Source organism: Dromiciops gliroides, chromosome 5, assembly GCF_019393635.1.
Source record: "Dromiciops gliroides isolate mDroGli1 chromosome 5, mDroGli1.pri, whole genome shotgun sequence".
In the NCBI taxonomy this organism is placed as follows: Eukaryota; Metazoa; Chordata; class Mammalia; order Microbiotheria; family Microbiotheriidae; genus Dromiciops; species Dromiciops gliroides.
The window spans coordinates 226,340,331-226,364,953 of record NC_057865.1 but is presented as its reverse complement, the minus strand read 5'-3'; the positions used below and the strand labels follow the sequence as shown (position 1 = coordinate 226,364,953).

The 24,623-nt window shown below is 38.9% G+C and overlaps 1 protein-coding gene across 11 annotated transcripts in view; it reads left to right on the top strand.

Annotated features, from left to right (window-relative positions):
- The window catches only part of R3HDM2 (R3H domain containing 2), a 161,735-nt gene that overhangs the window by 89,516 nt on the left and 47,596 nt on the right, over positions 1-24,623 (top strand). For 10 of the 11 annotated variants that reach the window (XM_043968806.1, XM_043968803.1, XM_043968805.1 and 7 more), the window contains 2 exons: positions 6,486-6,682; positions 20,179-20,220. In XM_043968806.1, the coding sequence (XP_043824741.1) occupies positions 6,518-6,682; positions 20,179-20,220 (207 nt within the window). In that variant the 5' untranslated portion in view covers positions 6,486-6,517. The remainder of the gene's footprint in view (positions 1-6,485; positions 6,683-20,178; positions 20,221-24,623) is intronic. The other variant, XM_043968799.1, reaches the window with a different exon arrangement.

The window sequence follows — 24,623 nt, the reverse complement described above, 5'->3', positions numbered from 1 at the left end:
TTGGCCTTGAAGGAGAAATTAAAAAGGGGGACCCCCCGGACTAGAATACAAGTGGGTGCCTTAGATTACCTCTGTGTTATGTGAATGCAATGGAATATTGTTAATGTACCATAAGAAATGCTGAGGCAAATAGCAGAGTATCTTGGGTAGTAGGAGCTAATGCTGAGTTGAAGTAGAACAATTTCTATATGGAAAGAAATGTTGTAAAGAAAAAAATGTGAAAGACTTAAAAGAACTCTGAGCAGTGCAGTGACCAACTATGTTTCCAGAAGACCTGTGATGAAACATGTTGATCATCTCTTAACAGGTGATGGAAAAGGGTACAGAAGGAGATTAATTGTGAATATGGCCACTGTGTGGATTAGGTTTGCTTGGCTGTGTTTATTTGTTGCAATAGTTGTTTTGTTTTTTTCTTCCTTTGTCTCAGTTTTTAATGGGGTTAAGGTAGGAGGGAGCAGGAAGTTAGCAATAACATACCAATAAGAGAAGGCTATTGAAACTTTTTTGGTTTGGTTTTGTTTTGTTTTTTTGGGTGAGGTAATTGGGGGTAAGTGATTTGCTCAAGGTCACACGGCTAGTAAGTGTCAAGTGTCTGAAGTCAGGTTTGAACTCAGGTCCTCCTGAATCCAGGGCCAGTGCTTTATCCACTGCGCCACCTAGCTGCCTCCTTGAAACTTTTTAAAATGGACAGAAGAGACTTAAAGGAAATTCAGCACAAGAATCGTATAACCAAGGCAGTTTTAAAATAATGTGTGGAATTTGTCACATAATTTCACCTTTTTCTTTTTTTTTGGTGAGGCAATTGGGGTTAAGTAACTTGCCCAGGGTCACACAGCTAGTGTTAAGTGTCTGAGGCCGGATTTGAACTCAGGTACTCCTGAATCCAGGGCGGGTGCTTTATCCACTGCACCATATAGCTGCCCCCCCTTTTTTTTTTTGGTGAGGCAATTGAGGTTAAGTGACTTGCCCAGGGTCACACAGCTAATAAGTGTCAAGTATCTGAGGCTGGATTTGAACTCAGGTACTCCTGAATCCAGGGCCAGTGCTCTACCACTGTGTCACTTAGCTGCCCCTGTCACATACTTTCAAAAAGAAAGAGCAATTGGTATGAAGTGGAGATTCATGATTTCATATGTAATCCTCTTTGTGTTCTGTGTGTGTAATGCTTGGAGTTTTCAGATTTTTTTTTTTAATTTAAATTTTAAAAAATTTACCTCTGTGATCATTTGGCTATCATCACCCCTCTTCTGGAATATTGCATTGATCTAATGAGTCTCCCTGCTCCAAGTCTTTCTCTTCTGTAATCCATACTTCACCGGGCTGTAATACTCATATTCCTAAAGCACAATTGTGACCAGTTCACTTATCTGTTCAATCAAGTCCACTGTGGCTTCCTCCTAACTCTAGAATCATATACAAACTCTTCTGTTTGGTATTTAAAGCCCTTCACAACCTGCTTCCAGCCACCCTAATTATATGTTATTCCCTTTCATGTATTCATTGGTCCAGCCAAACTGGGCTTCTTGCTATTTGTCAATGACATTATATACCTCAGTGCCTTTGCCCGTGCTTGTTTCCCATGCCTAGAATTCACTCCTTCCTCTCCTGTGCATTATAGAACCCCTAGTTTCCTTCAAAGCTTAATTCAACAGATGCCCTTTTCCCCAGTTGCTAGTGTTCTGCCCTGCAGTTAACCTTTTATTTACTTTATATGTCCTTATGTATGTGTATGTTGTTTTCCCCAATTTCAGGTAAGCTCATTGAGAGAAGGAACTGTTTTTATCTTTGAAGCCCCAATTTCTTGAGGCCTGGCATGTAAGTGGTGTTTAATAAATGCTTTTTGATCGATTGGTTTGTTGTGCTGGATTATTATAAGGCTGTCTCTACTTCAGATACGGTTACTTGAATGATAGATACTGATATACCTATGATATTGGTTAATAAGAAAAGAGTAGGAGGGATTAGACTTAAATACACTGTGAAATGTATGTTAGCTACAAAGAGCATCCTGACCATGCTATGAAAGATAAGGTGGTGATGTAGTCTTCTCTAGTTAGTTTGTTAGTACAGTAAGATTCTTTGGGAAGGATGGGAGAGATCCTTTTAAGATCCTTTCCACTCCTGTGATTCTGTGTCTTTTCTTTATTCTGGGATTCTTTGAATGAATCAATAGAAATAGAAGCAGCATAGAAAAAAAAAACATCTCTGGTGCTTTGTCTATGCGGGAGGTGAAAGTTTGATCCCTTTTGCTTAAGGAAGTGAATAATGCAATTTTGGCCAGCAGTGCATAGAGCTTGTCAGAAACTGCAGTAAAGCTCAATGGATGTGTCAGTCTATTAAGCAAGGCACCTGCACTTCTCATTTCAGGCTAAGCATAGCCATAGCAGATATTGAGGAAGAAAGTAGGTACATTTCTAGAACATTTTAATGGAGGTACTCCCTCTTCATTCCTTTCTGAAGAATTGCCATGGATAAAAACTAGCACCTGTGGGCTTTTCCTACAACTTAGTGATTGCAGCCACAGAGAAGGATGTTTTTTGTTTTTGTGATTTGAAATTGGGACCATCATCAACACCAGTTGAGTGAGTGCTAACAAAGTCTATTTTGGTTCATTCTTATAGACCCCAAGGGGTTGGCACGTGTTCCAACTGACCCTGTTCCATTAGTATTCTATATTCCAATACACTACTCCTTACCAAATTTTATTCCCTTTCAGAACTTTGAAGTGAAAAAGGACCCAAAAGGAACTTCCCTTTTTCAGTTATTTCCTATAGTCACATAACCCATGGACTAAACAGAAACTACCTCTCGAGGTTTGGGGTATTCATAATGCTTCTTGGTCCTCCTGTATTCTGTCTCTAGGATTAAGGTCTATATGAGAATGGGTTTTGGTGACATAGTTTTTACATTCTTCTCCCTTTAACATGGTGACTAGTTGGGAAATAGTCTCCACTTGTTTTAAAAAGATTATAGTGAAGTGTAAGGCCTTTATATTGCCATAGCTCATTTAGTAGAATAGGACAGGTGGGATTTTTTTGTTATTTTGTGTGTGGGGTTTTTTTTTTGTTTTTTTTTTTTTAGCATCAAGTAACTATTCTTGTCTTCCTCTTGGTACTCTCCTTCCTACTTGGTACTTGGCACATACAGACCATATGGTCTATAGACATAAGCAAACAATTCTATACCATCCTTACTATCCCCAAGAATCTCCTGTGTAATGTCCTTTTGGCTCAGTGCCTAGAAAGTTGCTTATAGAGTTGATGGAAGGCTATATAATCTCATTCTGCTCTAGAATGCATTTACTGTGGCAGACCAGAAATTTATAGGGAATATGCAGCAGTCTCCCTGACAAGACTGCTATATCTTGGCTTCTGATCACCTACCCGCTTTTCATCCCATCTTCTGTCCCCAGCAGTCTGACAGTCCCTTGTGAGCAGCTTTGAGCTGCTGAGTGTCCTCGGGAGACATTCTGCTTTAGAAACTGTACTGCTTTCCTGGCTGAAGTGTTAAATGTGCATAAAATAGGATGCAAGTGGCACATATATAGGCTCTCATGGGGGCTTCATAGCTATGCATTATTGCTGTTGTGGTGCATTTTATTTAGTCTCATTTCCCTGTCAGAACCACTCTTCTCCACCCTATCCTCCTTTGCCTCACTAATAGGCCCTAAAGCTTGAAAAGAATTTCTTTGTATTTTGACCCTTCTTTTAGTTTTCCTATCTTTTTCCAAAGAATTATCTTTTGAATAATAACCTATGTTATTTCCTAGATGCAGCTTTAAGGTATAACTTTCAGTTTTGTTTTAATGCTGAGAGATTATACCAGCAAGTTTTAAGCACTCATATACCAGGGGTGAGGTGGGAACTGTAGAAAAGAAAGTTCTGAGCTAAAAATGGCATTGGTTAGCATAGCATAAGCAGGCTTAACAGGATGGGTCTTCTGACCAGGGTAGCCCTTAAGGACACAGTTGGATACAGTCTTTTTTAACTAACTGATCGCTATAGACAAACCTCCTAGATTCTGGGTGGTTGTTTTTGAGAAGAATTTGTTTTTGAGGCCTTTAGTTTTCTTGGTATCCTTGATGGATGCTGACTAACTCATATGGGCTTTCCTAATATTACATTTTTCTCTATTGCTTCCTTCTCAAGAGTGATTATCCTTGCTTTGGGGGTTGTGGAATTTTTGGGAAACCAGTAGTTCTTTGGAAGCAACTTTGTGTAGTCCCAGAAATAGGTAGATCTGCTTAGTTTTCCTGTTGCCCATGAGAAGGAAGGCAGAATAAGAACTCTTGGAATCTGGAGTTGGAGTCGATGGCAATATCCCACCTTTTTTTTTTCTCCTTTTCTTTTTGTATGTGGAACTAGAAGAGAGGAGTAAACAAAATGCAACCTTCATGATAGACTAGTGCATAGGCATCAATCTCCACCATAATGTCATACCAGGTATCTGGATTGTTGATCCTTTTCTGGACCATAGGAGAAGAAGAAAATGTACTACAAAGTAGATTTCCATACTTATTTGACAGTTCAGCTACCAATAAATAAATAAATAAATGACTGACTGACTGACTGACTGACTGACTGACTGAATGAATGAATAAATAAATAAATGAATGAATGAATGAATGAATGAATGAATAAATAAATAAATTAAAGCTGCTTTGTGTTTTTTCTCGCTGCCCTCAGTTTTTGAAATAGCAGTCTAAGGAAAAGATACTTGGGATGAGGAAACATGATTGCTGTTTTCAAATATCTAACTGACTGCTATGTAGAAAAGGGCTCTAGACTTATTTGTTGTTGCTCTAGAAAGTTAGAACTAGGGATAATGGGTAGAAGTTAAAGAGCGCTGTATTTTGGTTCTATAAAAAAGGATTTTCTAACAATTTGAGCCATCAGTGGAAGGGGCTGTCACAAAGTAGTGAGCCGTGTGTCTTGGGAGTTCAAGAAGATACTGACCATCTTTAGAAATATCATTAGAAGGGCAGCTAGGTGGTGCAGAGGATAGAGCACTGGCCCTGGATTCAGGAGTACCTGAGTTCAAATCCAGCCTCAGACTCTTGACACTTACTAGCTGTGTGACCCTGGGCAAGTCACTTAACCCCAATTGCCTTACCAAAAAAAAAGAAAAGAAAAGAAAAGAAAAAAGAAATATCATTAGAAGAATTCCTGAACTGAAAAGGACATTGAATTAGATGGCCTTTAAGGTTTCTTTCCAATCTTAGGTTTTATTCATTCAAAATATGTTAATCGATCATCTCATGTATGGAAACCACCTTACTAGATACTAAAGGGGAATACAAAGATGAGTTAAAATGTGGTCCCTGACCATAAAGTGTTCAGTATTTAATAGGAAAGCTATGTATACAAACAAGTATAACAAAAGAATTTGAGTGAACACAGATGGATGATACAAAGTGCTATGATTCTTTGTCTCTGTTAAGGTAGCCCAGGTAAGAATTGCCACTGATGGCCTGCATTTCAGGTTTTACTAGTTCTTCAGATTGAGAGCGCCAGTCAGTTTGGATTCACATCTTAGCAACTTCTGTGCGTAACCCCTGTCTCAAACAAATGGAAACACTGGCCTTTTTTCTCCTCAGTTCTTTTTTTTTTAAGTCTTTCACTTTTTGATTGGGATTCTGAACACAAAACGCTGGCTCAGGTAGCTTCGGCTAGTTTCTGGAAGCTAGGATCTCAAGCATTCTGAGGATGTGTGCTTCCTAGGTCACAGTGAACAACAAAAGCAGTAAACTCTTAGATAAACACATGCAACACTGAATCTTCTTACCCATTTCTTAAGAATCACCTGTATCTTCTCCTCCAAATTGATCTAAGAAGGAAAGGGAGTGTCTTTGATGGCTGTTGACAGGAAATATTGTCACCCTCTGGTATGTTCTGTTTCCAGGGCTATACTGGGGACAGATGTGGAATTTGAGAGTTTCTAAACTTGCCTTTTCAGAAGAAGAGTAATTAGATCTAAGGTACAGTTAGTGATCTATGAGAAGAGAGGGAAAAGGTTTCTAAACCATTTTTGATGCCAAGCATGTTTGACTTTTAAGTGTTGCTTTGGAGAGAAGAAATCTGGAGTCTTTATGCAAAGTGATATTATCTACTTCTGGTTGTGTGCGTGTGCAGCAGTGCACACTGAACAGTGCAACTGTTCCACTGATGGTGGTTAGTCCCTGTTATGTACATGCGGTGAGCCACTGCGGGGTGGGAGGGTGCCAAAGTATATTCTCCTCCTCCCCCCAGGGCATGAAGCAAGTGGAGCAACCCAGTCCTGATGCTGCACATCTTACCTGAGTGCAGCAAGAGCCTTCTGTGGAGAACTGAGGGGCTGGGAAGACTTTCATGAGAGGAAACTCAGGAAACTCCCTGAGCCAGTGCTTTGTGTTCAGAAGAAATGAGACACCAGAATATGAAATGCAGATTTTTATGAGGGGAATTTGTCTCAAACCCTTGCTTTCTTTATGCTTGCTATTCCCATAGGTGTCTGTAGACGCTGCTATATTCTATTGAAGATGTCTAACAGTAACACTACTCAAGAGACCTTGGAAATAATGAAAGAATCAGAAAAAAAGCTGGTGGAAGAGTCTGTAAGCAAGAATAAGTTTGTATCCAAGTCACCAAGTAAGGAAGAGATTGAGAAGGAGGCCGAGGATACTAGTGTTCGGCAGGAGACACAGGTAAGGGACCAGTAAAGTATACAGTGACTTTTACCTGGAAGGGTCCCAGTTGGACGCCAGAAGAATCTATAAGATGTTTGGCCACATGTATCAAAGGTCTCAAACTTCTCTTTTTTTAATTTCAGTTTCACTTGCTTTCAAAGGCTCTCCTTTTAAAATAATAAGATCCACACAGAAGTTTGTAAAGAGAGTAAAACCTAATTCCTGATCTCAGATTCCTTGTGCATGCATATGGCTTAACTACTCTCATCTAGATCATAGGCCCAAGTTACTAGCCATATTCTAATATGCTTCAAATTTTTCAGAAGAGAAAAAGAAAAAGAGAATCACAAGCATGTGATAGGATAAGTCATGAAATGTCGCAGTCATTAAAATCTCGCAACCAAAACTGTGCATCTGTCCTAATGCACAGTGTTAAAATTCATATCCTGGTTGTGTTAAAGCAATCAGCATTTACTGGGTCAAAAATAGGTTCTGAAATTGCCACTTGGTGTAGGTGATTGAGCATTGTTTCACACCTTGGCTGCCATGTTGTTTTCTGCCCAAATCAGGACTGCAGAGCCAAGAAGAGAAGAGGGCAGTTCTGTGACCACAGAGTACTTTTCCCTCCAAGATTTCTATTTTCTTCCACTAACTTACCTGGTCTCAGAACCAATTTCGGTCTAACCCGACTGTTCTTCTCTTCCCCTAAAAAGAATAATCCTAAATTTCAGCAACAATATTGCTTCAAAAAACTTGGCCTAGGGGCAGCTAGGTGGCACAGTGGATAGAGCACTGGCCCTGGAGTCAGGAGTACCTGAGTTCAAATCCGGCCTCAGACACGTAACACTTACTAGCTGTGTGACCCTGGGCAAGTCACTTAACCCCAATTGCCTCACTAAAAAACAAAACAAAACAAAAAAAACTTGGCCTTCTAGTTCTTCAGTTTCCTCCTCTCCCATGACCTGCACTGTCACCACCCCTCAGTCAAACACAGGGACGACCGCCTCTTTGATCTCATTGACCAGTTCTGTTTCCATGTTCAGGAATTCTGAAAATGTACTCTCAGACCATAACCTATGAGCATTCCTTACCATCCTGCTCCTGATTATTCCTAATCCTATTTTTTATCTTCAATATCTCACTATCCTCTTTCATTTCCTTTTCCTCTCATCCCCATTTGAGAAGTAAACCAGTTCAGCATTAAACTGTTCTCTTGCTCTAAAGTCCCTTGCCTAGTTTTCCTGTCATCGCTCAGGCCGTGTCAAACCACATCCCTGTATTAACTCCCACTATCTGCCTCATCTATTCTAAATCCTGTGCTGTTGAACAGCTCTGGAAAAAGTTAGACAAGTGTGCTGACTGGGTCTGTTACAATTTTATATAATATAACTTCTACTGGGCCATAATAGCAGTGAGACATTTCTTTTACTCCTCCCTAATTGATTCTCTGTCGTGCCTTATAGCAGCCTTATTCCAGACTTTTGCTCCCCAAATATCCCACATCAACCACACTCTCTCAGGAATTTGCTTCATAATTTACTAAGAAGATAGAGACTGTTCACAGAGACCTCTTCTCCCCTAAATGTCTCCTATTCTTTTTTTCTCTTTCTTTCTTTCTTTCTTTCTTTCTTTCTTTCTTTCTTTCTTTCTTTCTTTCTTTCTTTCTTTCTTTCTTTCTTTCTTCCTTTCTTCCTTTCTTCCTTTCTTCCTTTCTTCCTTTCTTCCTTTCTTCCTTTCTTCCTTTCTTCCTTTCTTCCTTTCTTCCTTTCTTCCTTTCTTCCTTTCTTCCTTTCTTCCTTTCTTCCTTTCTTCCTTTCTTACTTTCTTACTTTCGTCCTTTCTTCCTTTCTTCCTTTCTTCCTTTCTTCCTTTCTTCCTTCCTTCCTTCCTTCCTTTCTTCCTTTCTTTCTTCCTTCCTTCCTTCCTTCCTTCCTTCCTTCCTTCCTTCCTTCCTTCCTTCCTTCCTTCCTTCCTTCCTTCCTTCCTTCCTTCTTTCCTTCCTTCCTTCCTTCCTTCCTTCCTTCCTTCCTTCCTTCCTTCCTTCCTTCCTTCCTTCCTTCCTTCCTTCCTTCCTTCCTTCCTTCCTTCCTTCCTTCCTTCCTTCCTTCCTTCCTTCCTTCCTTCCTTTTGGTGGGGCAATGAGGGTTAAGTGACTCGTCCAGGGTCACACAGCTAGTAAGTGTCAAGTGTCTGAGGCTGGATTTGAACTCAGGTCCTTCTGAATCCAAGGCCAGTGCTTTATCCACTGTGCCACCTAGCTGCCCCCTAAATGTCCCCTATTCTTGCCATCACCTCCCATTTTCTCCTCCAGTATTTGATGTAGTCGTCCTTTTCCTCACCTTGGCCAATCCATCTGTTTGTGTCCTTGATCCAGGCCCCTCTTCTTTCACTCTTGGATTGTTTGATCACCCTCTTCTCTCTAGGTTTTCAGGCCACCACACTCTTGATTTTCCTCCTATCTAACTACTCCTCAGTCTCCTTTACTAGATCCTCATCTAGGTCCTGTTCTCTAACGATAGCTGTGCTATAGGGTTCTGTCTTGGGCCTTTTCTCTTCTCCCTCTATACTACTTTACTTGGCAGTCTCATCAGCTCCCATGGATCTAATGACCATTTCTTTTTCTTTTTCTTTTTTTTTCATGTCACTTGTTTAATTATAAGACCTTAATTTTTTCATTACATGTGAATTTGAGATATATTTCAAATACATCCCATTGAGTTCATCAACAAAAGCTCCTGGGAAAGAAGGAAAATCAGGCAGTGTGAGAAGTTTCAGCGAACTGGATAAAATTCTTCAAAGATTTCAGCATAAGTTTTCTTTTCTTTTTCTATGAAATCTTCTGGATGCAATTTCATATACTTAAACATATCACAGTCCCTTTGAGCATACTTAAAGTCTTGACGTTTAGTAAGGTTATATCCCACAAAATAGAATGAAGTAACATACAGAAGCTGGAGATGCATACCAGTGGACACCACCAGCCAGCGGTGCAGCAGGTTATCCAGCAGTGTGGCGCAGTAGCCCATGAAGCCAGAGTAGAGGACCAGCAGATCCATCAGCTTCGAGTCTCATCGGGCGGGAACTGCAACGGAATGGAATTGGGCCTCACACTCATCTTGCCTACACTGCTGCCACCGCCTCTTTTGGCTGAGGTGAAGAGCACTGCGCGGTGCCTTAATGACCATTTCTATGCTGATGATTCTCAAATATATTCATCTTCCTCCCTTCTCTCAGCTGATTTCCAATCTCACATCTCCAGCTGCCTTTCATATATCTCTGATTGGACTTTCAATCGATATCTTAAACATGTTCAAAATGGAATTCTTTCCTCTTAAACCCTTCCCCTTATAATGATTGGAATGATGCCACCTGCTGGAGACTTACTGCAGAAGAGTTCTGCCCATGAAGCGAAGGTCTTTGAGGGCAAGACCAGGAGTCTTTTCTTTGGCGTCAGGAAGTGACGTTGGCTAGTGGGAGGAAGAAGGAAGAGGCTGGCGCTCAGTCTCTCTCTTTCCTGGGGACTCTGGCGGAGAAGGGAGCTAGAAATGTGCTCTCCCTTTAATAGATAGGAATCTTGGCCTTTTCTTCTCTCTTTACCAAATTCTTATTCTCCTTAATAAATGCTTAAAAATCTAACTCTTGCTAAAGCTTATAATTTATTGGCGACCACTCATTAGATATTTTAGACAGTTTGGCTAGAATTTTAGCCCCTTAACACCCTCCACCACCTCCCTGTTAGGGTGGAGGGCAGTACCATCCTCCTAGTTCCTCATGCTCATAGCCTAGATGTTATCCTTGACTCCTTACTTTTTATTGCCAAGGATTGTTGATTTCACCTTTGTAACATTTGTTTTAAGATATCCCCTTTTCTCTTCTGATATGCCACCATCCTTGTACAAAGCCCTCATCAGCTTATATTTGGACTATTGCAATATCCTACAGGTAGATCTGCTTACAAGTCTCTGCCCACTCCAAACCATCTTTTGTTCCACCACCAGTGATTTTCCTAAAGCTCAGATCCAGCTATGTCACCACTGCTCTCCCCTCTACTCCAGTGGCTTCCATATTGCCTCTAGGATCAAATAAAAAAATCCTGTTTGTAATTCAAAGCCCCTTCACAACTTTAACCTTCCTCCCTTCCAGTCTTCTTATACCTTATTCTCTGAAACGTACTCTTCGATCCAGTGACACTGGCGTCCTTGCTGTTCCTTAAACAAGGCACTTCATCACTCAGCTCCAGGCATTTCCTCTGATCTGTCCCCATGCTTGAAATTCTCTCACTCCTCATCTCTACTCGTTGGCTTCTCTGGCTTCCATTAAGTCCTAACTAAAAATCCCATTTTCTACCAGAAGTTTTTCCCAACACCTCTTAATACTAGTCCCTTCCCTCTTTTCATTATTTATCCTTTGTATATGTCTTACTTGTTTGCTTATTGTCTCTCCCATTAGATTGTGCGCTCCTCGTTGGCAAAGACTGTATTTTGCCTCTTTTTGTATTCCCAGTAGTTAGAGTACCTGGTACATCATTGGTGCTTAATAAATGTGTGTTGACTGGCTGACTGAATCTCTCCTTATATTTTGGCTCTTCCTCTGATAACTCCAAACATGCTGAAATTGTCTCTAGGTCTAAAAATTTCCTGTCATCTTGTTAAGCTGTCATCCTATACCTTTCTTTCCTTTCACAGCCATACTTATAGAAAAAAATTCTCCTTTCTATATCCTCTCCTAACTCTCTTCTCAACCCCTTGCAAATCCTGGCTTCCAACCTCAGCATTCACCTGAAATTGCTCCAAAATTACCAATGTTCACTTAATTAGCAAATTTCATGGCCTGTTTTCCCTTTACCCTGCTCTTCCCCTGGGTACTTTTCTCTTTTCTGGATTTTTGTGATTATTTTTCTTAGTTATTCTCCTGCCTGTCTGGCTGATTCTTCTTAGCATTCTTTTTGAATCATTGTCAATATATTCCTCCCTTTAACTGTGAGTATGCCCCTAGGCTCTGTCCTGGGCTTTTTCTTCTTTCTATATACTCTTTTCAGGGACCTTATGGGTTCATCTCTCTTTCTTGAACTCCATTCATAGGATCACAGATGACTATTGGATATTTCAAAGTAGATGTCCTATAAGGTATTTCTAATTCAAGAAGTCCAAAACAGAACTCATTATCTTCAACTGCTCCTCCCTCAACCTTTTTCCCCCCAAATTTTTGTATTGCTGTTGATGACACCACCATTCTTAAATTCCTATGGTTCACAATCTTGGAATCATCCATGAGTCCTTGCTTTCCCTCATCTTGATGTAGAATATCACATATAGCCTCGGATCTTGTCTATCTCAAACAGACCCTGACCTTGCTATGTTCCAAACTGCAGCTGCAGTCTGTAATCTCTGCTTTCCGACCTTGCTGTCTCAGACAGGCTCTGGCCTTGAGATACCCCAGCTACAATGCCAAGCCTCCCTTAACCCTCCCTTAACAGTACCCCAGCTGCAATGCCAAGCCTCCCCTAACCACTAGGCGCCACTATGCATCCTTTGTTCAGTGAATAACTGACCTCAACTTCCTTTGATAAACTTGCTACTATACCACGCCTGGTCTTTTTGTATATAACCAGGTGGGCTACAAGACTCACTGCCCATTATTGGAGGGATGGAATCCCCGCCCCCACCTTGGGTCTGCACGTTATAAACTTTCTCTCCACCTCAAGTACCTGGCTGAGTATTTTCTGTGTCAGTTGTGCTGTAACAATCTCATTTAGCTTATCAGTTGTCAAATCTTATTGTTTCTACCTCCATAACTTCTCTTATATCTGGCCTTTTGTGTCTGCTCACATGGCTGTCACCCTTATTCAGGCCCTTATCACTTTTCTTCTGGGCTATTAAAATAGTCTTTTCTTTTTTTTTAAGTGAGGCAATTGGGGTTAAGTGACTTGCTCAGGGTCACACAGCTAGTAAGTGTTAAGTGTCTGAGACCAGATTTGAACTCAGGTACTCCTGACTCCAGGGCTGGTGCTCTATCCACTGCGCCACCTAGCTGCCCCTGAAATAGTCTTTTAATGGGTCTACCTGCCTTAAGTCTTTACCCTCCCCAGTCTATACTCCAGAGTGCTTAATTAAATCCATTGGTTTCCCGTTATGTTTATAATCACATACAGACTCCTTGGCTGTTTAAAGTCCTTCACAACCTGCCTCCAACCAGCCTAATTATACATTACTCCCTTTCATATACTCATTGGTCCAACCAAACTGGGCTTCTTGCTATTTCTCAATGACATTATATACCTCAGTACTTTTGTCCATGCTTATTTTCCATACCTAGAATACACTCCTTCCTTCCCTTGGCATTGTAGAATTCCTAGTTTCTTTCAAAACTTGGTACAAGAGCTGTTCCCTTTTCCATTTACTAGTGTTTCCTTCCTAGAATTACCTTTTATTTACTTTGTATATCCTTATGTGTGTATGTGTTGTTTTTCCCAATTTAAGGTGAGCTTGTTGAGGTCAGGGACAGTTTTATTTTTGTCTTTGTAGTCCTAAAATCAAGCCTGGCATGTAAGTAGTATTTAATAAATGCTTCTTGATTGTTTGGCCAAGCCCAACTAAAATCAGACATTTCCTTTAATGCCTGGGGAAAATATTGGCCTTTTCTCTAATAAGGAGAACTAACTTCTAATACTATTTAAAATTAAGAAAAAGGGAGGAATGTATTCAACCTTCTAGAAGTACTAAGATTGTCTATAGAAACATAATTTCTATGGATATTTATAAAAGACTAAGTTTATCCTTGAAGATATTTTGTTTAACGAGCTTTTCCCCTCTTTTATGCTTTACAGAATTAAAGAATTTCAGATTTGTACGGAACTTCAGTGGCTAATCCAATTAATACTTAAAAAAAGAGGACTTTGGGGCAGCTAGGTGGCACAGTGGATAGAGCACCGGCCCTGGAGTTAGGAGTACCTGAGTTCAAATCCGGCCTCAGACACTTAACACTTACTAGCTGTGTGACCCTGGGCAAGTCACTTAACCCCAACTGCCTCACTAAAAAAAAAAAATTAATAATAATATATATTTTTATTTAAAGTTTTGAATTCCAAATTCTGTCCCTCCTCCCCTCCCTCCCCTTGTCCCTCCCTGAGGTGGTAAGCAATCAGATATAGGTTATATGTGTGCAGTTATGTGAAACATTACCATATTAGTCATTTTGTATTAAAAAAACAAATAAAAAAATGAAAGAAAGTAAAAGCATGCTTTAGTCTGTTCAATCAATATCAGTTTTTTCTTTGGAAGTGGATGGTATGCTTCATCAACAGTCCTTTGGGATTGTCTTTTTTTATTTGTTTGTTTGTTTGTTTGGGTTTTTTTGCAGGGCAATGGGGGTTAAGTGACTTGCCCAGGGTCACACAGCTAGTAAGTGTCAAGTGTCCCAGGCTGGATTTGAACTCAGGTACTCCTGAATCCAGGGTCGGTGCTTTATCCACTGTGCCACCTAGCTGCCCCCGAGATTGTCTTAAATCATTCTTTTGCTGAGAATAGTTAAGTCATTCACAGTTCTTCATCAAACAATATTGCTGTCACTGTGCACAAGGTTCTCCTGGTTCTGCTCACTTCACTGTACATCAGTTCATATAAGTCTTCTCAGGCCTTTCTGAAATCATCCTGCTTGTCATTTCTTATAGCACAATAATATTCCATCATCATCATATACCACAGCTTGTTTAGCCATTCTGCAATGGATGGGCATCCCTTTGGTTTCCAATTTGTAGCCACCACAAAAAGAGCTGCTATCAATATTTTTGTACAAATAGGTCTTTTTCTCTTTGGGGGCCTGTCTTTGGGCTATAAACCAAAAGACTACTTTCTTTCTCACAAGTGCTTTTACCCAGTTTTTCCAGAGCACCTTAAGTGATAGGATTGCTTGGCCTTAGAGGCCACTAGATGACGCAGTGGATAGAGGGCTACTCAAGAGTATCTGAGGTCTGATCTAGCCTCAGACACTAGCTGTGGGATCCTGGGCAAGGGATTCCACTTGCTTCAGCCTCCAGTATTTCCATCTGTGAGAGGGGAATAATAATAGTATCTATCACCCAGGGTCATTGTGGGAATACAATGATATTGTAAAAGTGCTTTAAGAATTGTAAAGCGCTGTATAGATGCTAGCTTTTAATATGGTTGCCTTCTTAGGCACCCCATTTTACTGTTGAATAGGTCTAATTATGTATCTGTACATCAAACCTAAATTGCCTCTTTACAGCTTCCTGTCCATTGTTCTTTTTTCTGCCTATTTGAATTAAACAGAACAAGAAATACTTTTTCCACTTGACAATACTTTAGATACTTAGAGAACTACTCTTAGGTTTCCCTTCTGTCTTCTTATCTCCAGGCTAAAAATTACCCATTCTTTCAACTGCTTTTCATATGATACAAACTTGAAGCCCTTTACAATCCTATTTGCACTACCGAAAACACCAAGGCTACTAGTTTCCTTCCTAAAATGTGGTTCCCAGAGCCAAATTGAATACTCCATGTGTGATCTGACCTTTTTATTAATATAAACTGTACCTCTCTTATTGCATTCTAAAATAACACAAGCTTTCTTGTCTGTAATATCATTGTTGCCTCATATTGAGTTTATTGGCCACCAAGACATCCTGATCTTTTTCTAGCTACACCTCTCCCCTCTTATGAAGTTGATGAAAACTTTACATTTACACTTATGAAATTACCTGATATGGGCCAGGACCCCATACAGGTTCCTTACTTTATTCTCCTTTTGTCTTCCTTCCCCCTTCTCCGTTCTCTGTTCCTTCTCTCCTCTCTCACTGTGGTAATAAAGACAAATTCCATGTCAGCAAATATTCACCTATTTTTCTGGTCACTGACTCGGGATACCATTAATGAATTTTGACTCCTTAAGATAAATAAGCAGTGAATGCCTAATTATGTCTTGTCATGTAACAGTGAAAGGTATAATTACGTTAGCTTTTATGACCAAGTTATTCTGTTCCCAAGAGATCCTTGTAAACAATGCTAGACTCTTTATTATGTGGGCATAGGAAGCAAGCATAGCGGGTAGAGTTTGTGTCATCTTTTCCTTAAAAAATCCATCATGGGGGGCAGCTAGATGGCGCAGTGGATAGAGCACCGGCCCTGGAGTCAGGAGTACCTGAGTTCAAATCCGGCCTCAGACACTTAATACTTAACTAGCTGTGTGACCCTGGGCAAGTCACTTAACCCCAATTGCCTCACTAAAAAAAAAATAATAATGTAATAAAATAATAATAATGTAATAAAAAAATCCATCATGTACAATATACATATAAGCAGATACTGCAGCCTCTTCACATGACTTCAGTGGGGACTCTCCTGTTGTGGAAGCTGCAGAAACTTTTGTATCAATACCATTTTCATTGCTTCTTTTTTTTTCCTTTTTTTTTTTTTTAAGTGAGGCAGTCGGGGTTAAGTGACTTGTCCAGGGTCACACAGCTAGTAAGTGTTAAGTGTCTGAGGCCGGATTTGAACTCAGGTACTCCTGACTCCAGGGCCGGTGCTCTATCCACTGCGCCACCTAGCTGCCCCATTTTCATTGCTTCTTGAGGGAACCACTACCACTCAGGAGCCTGCGTTCCTGTGGGAGTCACTGCTTATGGGGACTTCCCATAAACATCAGAACCTTTGTGGGAGGAGCCCCTGTCTTTTCTACCTTGTTAGCCCTTATAGGAGCCATTACGGTACAGAGGGTGAAAAATGGGGTAGCACCTCTTGGCTCTTAGACTGTTTCTGGCATCTCTCTTTGAAATACCAAGGGTACTTTTAAGAGAATTGTTTCTTTGCCACCATCTCAGTTCCATTGACCCTGTAAGATTCTATACCTCAGTCCTCAGTCCCACTACATTTTAAAGATACCACCTTTATTCCCAAATACACCCTTCCCAATATGCCCTTTCCCAGAAATACAGCCTTTGTAATAAATTATTTAAAAAGGAAAAAATTCAGCAAAATTAGGCAACACATAACCTTAATCAGACTGTATTTGCAACATTTCATAACCACAGTCCTCAGCCTCTTCACTAAAGGAAAGGGAAGTACATTTTCTTAACTTCTCTAGGGCCAAGTTTGGTCATTTCAGTTACTCAGCATTCAGTGTAATTTTATTGTTCTTTCAATTTATATTGCAGTGAATGTGTATAATATTTTTCTGCTTCTTCTTCCTTCACTTTGTATCAGTTCACCTAAGTCTTCCTATGTTTCTCTGAATTCTTTATCTTTGTTATTTTTTATAGCAAAGTAATATTCTGAGTACCAGTTTATTTAGCTGTTCTGCCATGGATGGACACCTACTTTGTTTTCTTTTATTTTCTACTCTACAAAAGTTTGCCCATAGAAAACACTGCCATAATTGTTGGTTATTTGTACTGTACTTCAGTTACATTATAAGATAAAAAAATAGACTTTTATAGACTGGCGTAATACCATTGTTTCTATGGAAAAATACATTTCAAGTTTTAAACAAATGTTTTGTAATCATTGATAGGTCAGGATCTACCAAACCAAATGGGCCCCCTGAAAGATGAGTCTTATTTTCAATGACCTAGTCAAAATAATACAACCTCATATTTAGGAATGGATAATGTAGAAGATAAAATGGACAATTTTGATTACATAAAAATCTCATTTATATAGTTTTTTAAAGTTTATAAAAATATTTGGCCAAAATAAATCTGTGAGGTAGGTCATATAAGTACTATTTCTTTTTTATAGCCGTGGAATCTCAGACTTCAGAGACGTTAAATGACTTTTTCATAATTGTTGGAGCCAAGGAATGGCTATTTGACTTACATAATCTTATTTGAACCTCACAGTAACCATCTAAGGAAGGTGCAGTGGTAGGCAAATTAACTGAAACAAAGTAAAGTAAGTGTATTTCTTTATAAACTTTCTGATTTTATAACTTAAAAAACTTTTTATCATACACTATGACTTCCTTTTGCTATACTTATTTTATTCTTTTGATTTAATTTTTTAAAATAAAAATTCATTTTCTTTCCTTTCCACCTCCCCCAAGCCTTTCGATAAAAAAGAAAAATAAGGCCCTTATAACAAATATGATTAGTCGAAAACTCCCAAATTCTGTCATTGGCCATGTCTTTTTTATACACACACATATGCACACACACACAATATCTTTACTCCAGTATCTCTGTCTAGGGTTGGTTTATGATCATTCTTGGAATTGTGGTTAGTTAATGTGTTAATAATTGTTCTTAAGTCTTTCAGAGTTGTTTTGTCTTTAAAATGTTGTTATTGTATAAATAATTCTCCTAGTTAGGCTTGTTACTTTGCATCAGTTCATATGAGTCTTATCAGGTTTCTTTGAAACTATTTTACAACTTTTTGTTTTTGTTTTGTTGTTGTTGTTGGTGGTGGTGGTGGTGGTGGTGGTGGTGGGTTCTTTTTTTGGTGAGGCAGTTGGGGTTAAGTGACTTTCCCAAGGTCACACAGCTAGTAAGGGTCAAGTGTCTGAGGTCAGGTTGAACTCAGGTCCTCCTGACTCCAGGGCCAGTGCTCTATCCACTGTGCCACCTAGCTACCCCTATCTTATAACTTTTTATGATATAATAGTGTTGTTAAATTGACATGTACCCAGTTCTTTGATACCATGAAAAGAGTTGCTATAAAAATTTTTGTACCTAAGGATCCTATTCTTTTTTTTTTTTTAATTTCCTTAAGGTTAAGGTATAGGTAGAAACCAGTAGTGGTATCTCTAGGGCAAAGTATGGCAACTTTTTGGATATAGTTCTAAATAGCTTTGTAGAATGGCTAGACTAATTCATAGCTCCACTATGAGTGTATTGATATGCCTGTTTTTCCATAGCCCCTCCAAAATTTGTTATTTTTTGGTCAATTTTACCAATCTTATGTGGAACCTCAGAGTTGCTTTAACTTGTATTCCTTTAATTGTCAGTGATTTGGAGCATTTAAAAAAAATATGGCTTTTGATATCTAGGATTTCTTCCTTTGAAAACTGCCTATTCATATCCTTTAACTATTTGTCAGTCGGAAAAAGACTTTTATTTTTACAAATTTGAATCCATTCAATGTGTTTTATATGATCTGCCATTAAATGTACTTTTCCAGGTCTGGCTTTGATTATTGTAGTTCATAAGTTTTCAATGGGGTTTAAATTAGATTTATTTCCAGGACATTAAAACATTTATCTTCATCATTTGTGTAAATTTTTAAATCTTTCATGCTGTATGACATGGTTGATTGCCATGATGTAGTCCATTTCAATTTGGGAATTTATGTAGTTCTGTAACAAGTCTGCTTCTCAGTATATCAATATATTTATCATAGTTATTTTTCTCAATGGGGACAAGATTTCTAGGGCCACCAAATATTTTTAAAAAAACAAACCCAAAACATTTTCAGAGTATGTGCGAATGTTTTATGATCTGATGTTAAACCTAGATCTTATAGGTTCACCTGCACTACTCTTCACAATGATGGTGTCAGACTGAATTTTTAAAAATTAGTTTTGTCAGTAAAAATTACATTTTTTTTGTTTTCAGTGCTTCAGTTTTTGTATCGTCTTACCCATGACAAGCATTTTTTTTTTCACAGTAGTATCAAACGACCTTTTTTTTTTTTTTTTAAACTGTTCTTCGTGTTCTTTCACCTTCAGGGACCCTACATAGTATTGTAGAGGAAGCAGGAATGGCCTCTTCAGCTGTCAGAACCCTCAGAAGGTCTTTATTTTCTGAGGTTTAATTAAGCTATTTTATAGCAGTTGTTTTTCAGTCCTTGGCATTGTATCTACCCCCTTTCCCATTTCTCCACCCCCTATTTTTGACCACACTTTCTTCTCTGATTCAGTTCAGCTATTTCTGTCTCATTGTTGGCTTGAATGATACTTGAGCTTGACTTTTCCCACACCAGCAGCTGCAGCAATATCTAACAGTCATTAAAGTTGCTATTTTAGAGCAACACCTTTTATAAATTTCCTTGGATTAATATTCTTAAAAACCATAGAATTTTAAAAATTATGACAGGAAGCAATGAAACATGTATTTGGTATGAAAGCCAGCTGGGGAAACCAGCTCAGTTCAGTTTTGTCTGGTCAGGGTTGGATGTTCTGGGTCAGTTGGGTGGAAGCATGCATGCCTGGCCATCACTACCATGCTAATCCCAGGTGGTCTGTGGACTACTGTAGTATGGTTAACATCATTATTATTCCTCTTATACACAGATGAAACTTCAAGTTCTGACAGGTTAAAGCATAGCTGGTCATTTTTGGCGTTCAGGGTAGCCAGTCAGCTCTGGCTGTTACTGTTTCAGCAGTGCAATTGTAGTTTTGGAGAGTGTGCTAAAAGCTATCATTCTAATATCTCTGACTCTCGTGATGGCCTAGGTACTTCTTGAATAGTTCACACAGCGATAGAATTTCTCGATTGAGCCAGAAGATGATGACCCAATTGTTGGGTTTTCCCCTGCTTTTAATGGTTTCTTTCCCCTTTTTTGCAGAGACGGGCTTCCAACCACGGGCATGCCAGAAAAAGAGCCAAGGTGAGAGAGCCACAATTATACCCTCTACCCAGGGACATTGATCACCATTACTGTCATTCAACTCATCACAACTATCTAGTTTTATCAGTTGACATGGGTAAAGATCTCTCATGATATTTTCTCTAAGGTTACCCAAGTATCCCCAGCCAAGTCCTTAAGTTCCTTTTATTATGCCGTGGCTCTTGCTCATTATCTATCATTGGCATAGTTAGACTATTGTTCCATTCCTGAGAGGGAGCAGCCTTCCAACAACTACTCTCCTTTGAACCAGAGTGAGTTGTGCTAGTTTTTTTGGAATTCCATCCATCAGTGGCCTTCAAGAACATGGTGGCCATGTACATTTTTCCTTGCAATAAATCATGTCCTCATTTTATAAGAGTCAGTGACTTTGAATGCCTAATGATATAGAGGCTGGTATCATTTTGAATTAAGTGATTTAAAAAATTAATATTTTAGAAGAATACTATAAAGATAATTTTAGGGAAAGATAGATGTCAAGGAGGCAAGTATGGTGTTAGCAAAAGAACAATTTAGTCATTAGTTGGGGGAGCAGTCAGAGACAAGATTATCTCCTGCAGTAGAAACGGTTATCACTGTATTGCTTATCTCTGCCCAAAGAAATACCTGGTTTAGAAAAGCTGTAGGGATGTGTGTGTGTCTGATATGCTATGTGGGGAAGAAGAGTGTGTAGTGTGTTGTGTGTGCATGTGAATAGGATACATACTGTGAGCCAGTCGTGTGATGACTCTGTCACTTACTCAACTGTGATGGTAAAGGTCATGACAGATTTTCCTCCTACCAGCTTTCAGCTAACAATCATCTGGATGTGCTTGCAGCTTTTCATAGGTTTGTCCTATTTTCCATATAATCGTAAGCTTCTCAAGAGCAAAGACCATGGCTGTGCTTCTCTTCTTATGCACTACAACACCTAGCTCTATGCACACAATAGATGATAAGATCATAGATTTAAAACTTGGACCTCCGAAGTCATCTAGTCCAACTCTCTCATTGTACAGATAAAAGTTACTTTTAATTAATTTAAATAATTCACATCATAAGAAGCAAAACGGTACAGAAGACCCAAGTTTAAGTCCCACCTCTGACACATATTGGCTGTGTGACCTGGGCAAGCCATTTAATCTTTTATACCATAAGTATTAATATTAATCTTTTAATACTATAAATTTCATAATAGCTGCTTATTTCCATCGTTAGAGGTAATTTCCTCATGCAAAATTCCCTTAATTAATGAAATTATAGGTCCTGGCCATAAACAAAGCAAAATAAAACAACCTCCAACCTCATGGTCCTTAATATGTTGCATGAACAAGTAGAAAAGATGCTAAAGAAAACAGAAAGAATTAGCTTAGTATACTTAAAGGAAATCTTGGTGCAAGTGACACATTTTTGACAATGCCGAGGAATTGATTTGCAAGATATCTAAAAGAGAAAAGGATACAAACATGGGCATCCATTGCTAGTGCTGAAAAAGGCAATTGAGAAAATACAACTCTAACCTTATATGCCTACTTTCTTTTTTCTACCAACATTGTGAAAATAATTGGTACACAACACTTTGTAGTAGCAAAAAACCAAACAAGCAAAAAACACCACAAAACCTCGAATAAACAAAACCCAGCAGGTTCCTGTTGATTGGGGAATGATTTGACAAACTGCAGCATATGAATGTTAATGTAGTATTTTTACTTCTTAAGAGATTATGAATGGTTCAAGGAAACTCAGGAGGGGCAGATCAAAGAAAGATTAACCAAGGGAACATATACATATTGTTGACACAATATTGTAAATGATTATATCAAGAAGTAGGTTCAGTCTTCATTATTGATTTCAGGGGCACAGATGACAAAATGCCACTTTCTTTTTAATATATGCTGAGTATTGGATAGGATGTCAAGCTAGTTTGATATATTAGTTGGTTTTATTTAACTGTTTGGCTTTGTTATAAGGGGGTATTCTGGGTTTGGGAATTGAATTAGATAAGGAATTGACTGGTATGGAATGAAGAGATGTTAGCAAACCTTTCTTTAAGAAGAAAATGTTAATGCAAAATAAACTTAAAAGTATATTGTGGGGGCAGTTAGATGGCACAGTGGATAGAGCACTGGCCCTGGAGTCAGGAGTACCTGAGTTCAAATCCGGCCTCAGACACTTGACACTTAGTAGCTGTGTGACCCTGGGCAAGTCACTTAACCCTCATTGCCTGCAAAAAACAAAAAAAAACAAACAAAAAAGTATACTGTGCATACATTTAGGGGGAAAGGACAGAAACAGTTGTGAAACTTTTATTAGCATACCCCTGGATATGTCTTCTTATAGCCAGTATGTGTTAAAAGACAAGACCTGGACCTGGACTTTCCTGACTTCAATCAAAACTGCTCCTCCATCCGCAGCATGACATCTTAGGGTTGTGCAGTTACTGGAATGCTCAATTTCCACCTTGCTTTTTGTCAGTTATAAAAAATCATTTGATTCAGTAGAGCAAATTTTGCTTTAAAGTCTCTACTCCAACAGGATATCTCCCATTGTTACATTAAAAACAGAAATAGTTTTTGATCAGGAGTTCTGATTGTCAGGTGAGCTTTACATGTTGAAGGTATTTGCCATGTTACAGGGACATCTAACAGTACAAATAGATGAGAGATTTCCTATAGATGATAAGATTTTCCAGGTATTCTTCCAGATGATATCACATTCTCTTCCCCCCCCTCCCCCCATCATGGCCTCTGTCTGGTAACCACTCTTGAATTTGACATAAGTATCTACACAGGAAAAACTAAGTAGATGACGAATCGATGCTTGATATCCAGATGATGATATGCCATTGGAGGGACAACTTGTAAAACCATGTACAGACTGGGTAGATGTATTATGAATTATACCGTATATGGACATTGAACTAGGCCTAGAATTGAATAGGAGAGGAGAAAGGAGAATAGCATTTAGGAAACTATGTAGTGCTTTTATGACTCCCAGGTTCTTCTTAAAACAGAACCTTGTTTTTTTTAACAATGGTATTTTTCTAGTGATGGCATGTGATTTTAAGCATGGAATGACAAAGTTAATGAAGAATGAATTCCAAATCACCCAAAGGAGAGTGGAGAAACACTTGCTAGGCATGAGTAGTCTACAGAATCTTATCATTGAAGAATTGTTCAAAAGTGACTTAAAAGTTATCAAAGAAACGTATGTCTGAAAAGGGAGGTGGGCTACACTGGATTTTGGAACATGGTGTAAAGACCTTGATTCATCCCTTGAGAGTGTGCTTCAAGGCTACTGACTGTCCTGGTATTCCTCCTGAAACTCCCCAAGGATTCTGTCAGTCTGGATCAGCTAGTATCTGGTTTTCCCTCTAAATCCAGCTCAGGTTTCTCCCTCTTTTCCCCAATAACCTCACAGTTAAATGACCATCTGGCTCCAGACATAAATCTTTTTTTTGTGTGTGTATGGATTCTTTATTTACTTTTTTTAATTATAAAAAGTATTTTATTACTTTCCAGTTACATGTAGAGAGTTTTCAACATTTGTTTTTATAAAATTTCTAATTTCAAATTTTTCTCCCTCCCTTCCCAAGACAGCAGGTAATCTGATATAGGTTACATATGTACAATAACAATAAACATATTTCTGCATTAGTCATGTATAAGAGAAGAATCAGAGAAAAAAGGAAAAACCTCAAAAAAGAAAAACAACAGCACCAAAAACAAAAGAAATAGTATGGTTCAATCTGCATCCATATTCCTCAGTTCTTTTTTTTTTTTCTGGATTTGGAGAGCCTTTTCCACCACACATACACCTTAACAGAACCTTCACCTCCCCTTTATTAGCTAACCTTGAATAAACCCAAGAACTTTCCAGGCCCACATACTCATCTCCTTCAAAGATACCAAATCATAGCTGAAAATTAGAGGTAGTAGGTCCTCATGGACAACCATCCTGAAATTCCTAAAAAGGAGGGGCATTTCTAATGCATGTTAAAGATGAGGCTTTTCATATACAAAAAGGGAAGGTTTGGGAAGCCATCTTTGAAGTTGCCCAAAGAAGGAAGGAAACAAAACAAGCTACCACAACTATGCTAAGTGATTTACAAATACCTCATTTGATCCTCAAAACAAGGTTGTCATCCCCATTTTACAGTTGAGGAAACTGAGGCAGACTGAAATGACTTACCTAGGGTCACATGGCTAGTAAGTTTCTCAGGCAGAATTTGAACTCAGGTCCTCCTGACTCCCTGTCTACTGCTCTACCCATTGTGCCACTTAGCTGCCTATAGGTAGGAACTGTCAACAGCTTTGTACCAATCAGTATGCAGTTTTGGAGGCCAGAAGTATCTTATTCTTATCTCCATCAAAAGAAGATTCTTCTTTCAGTCTCTTTTGGATATG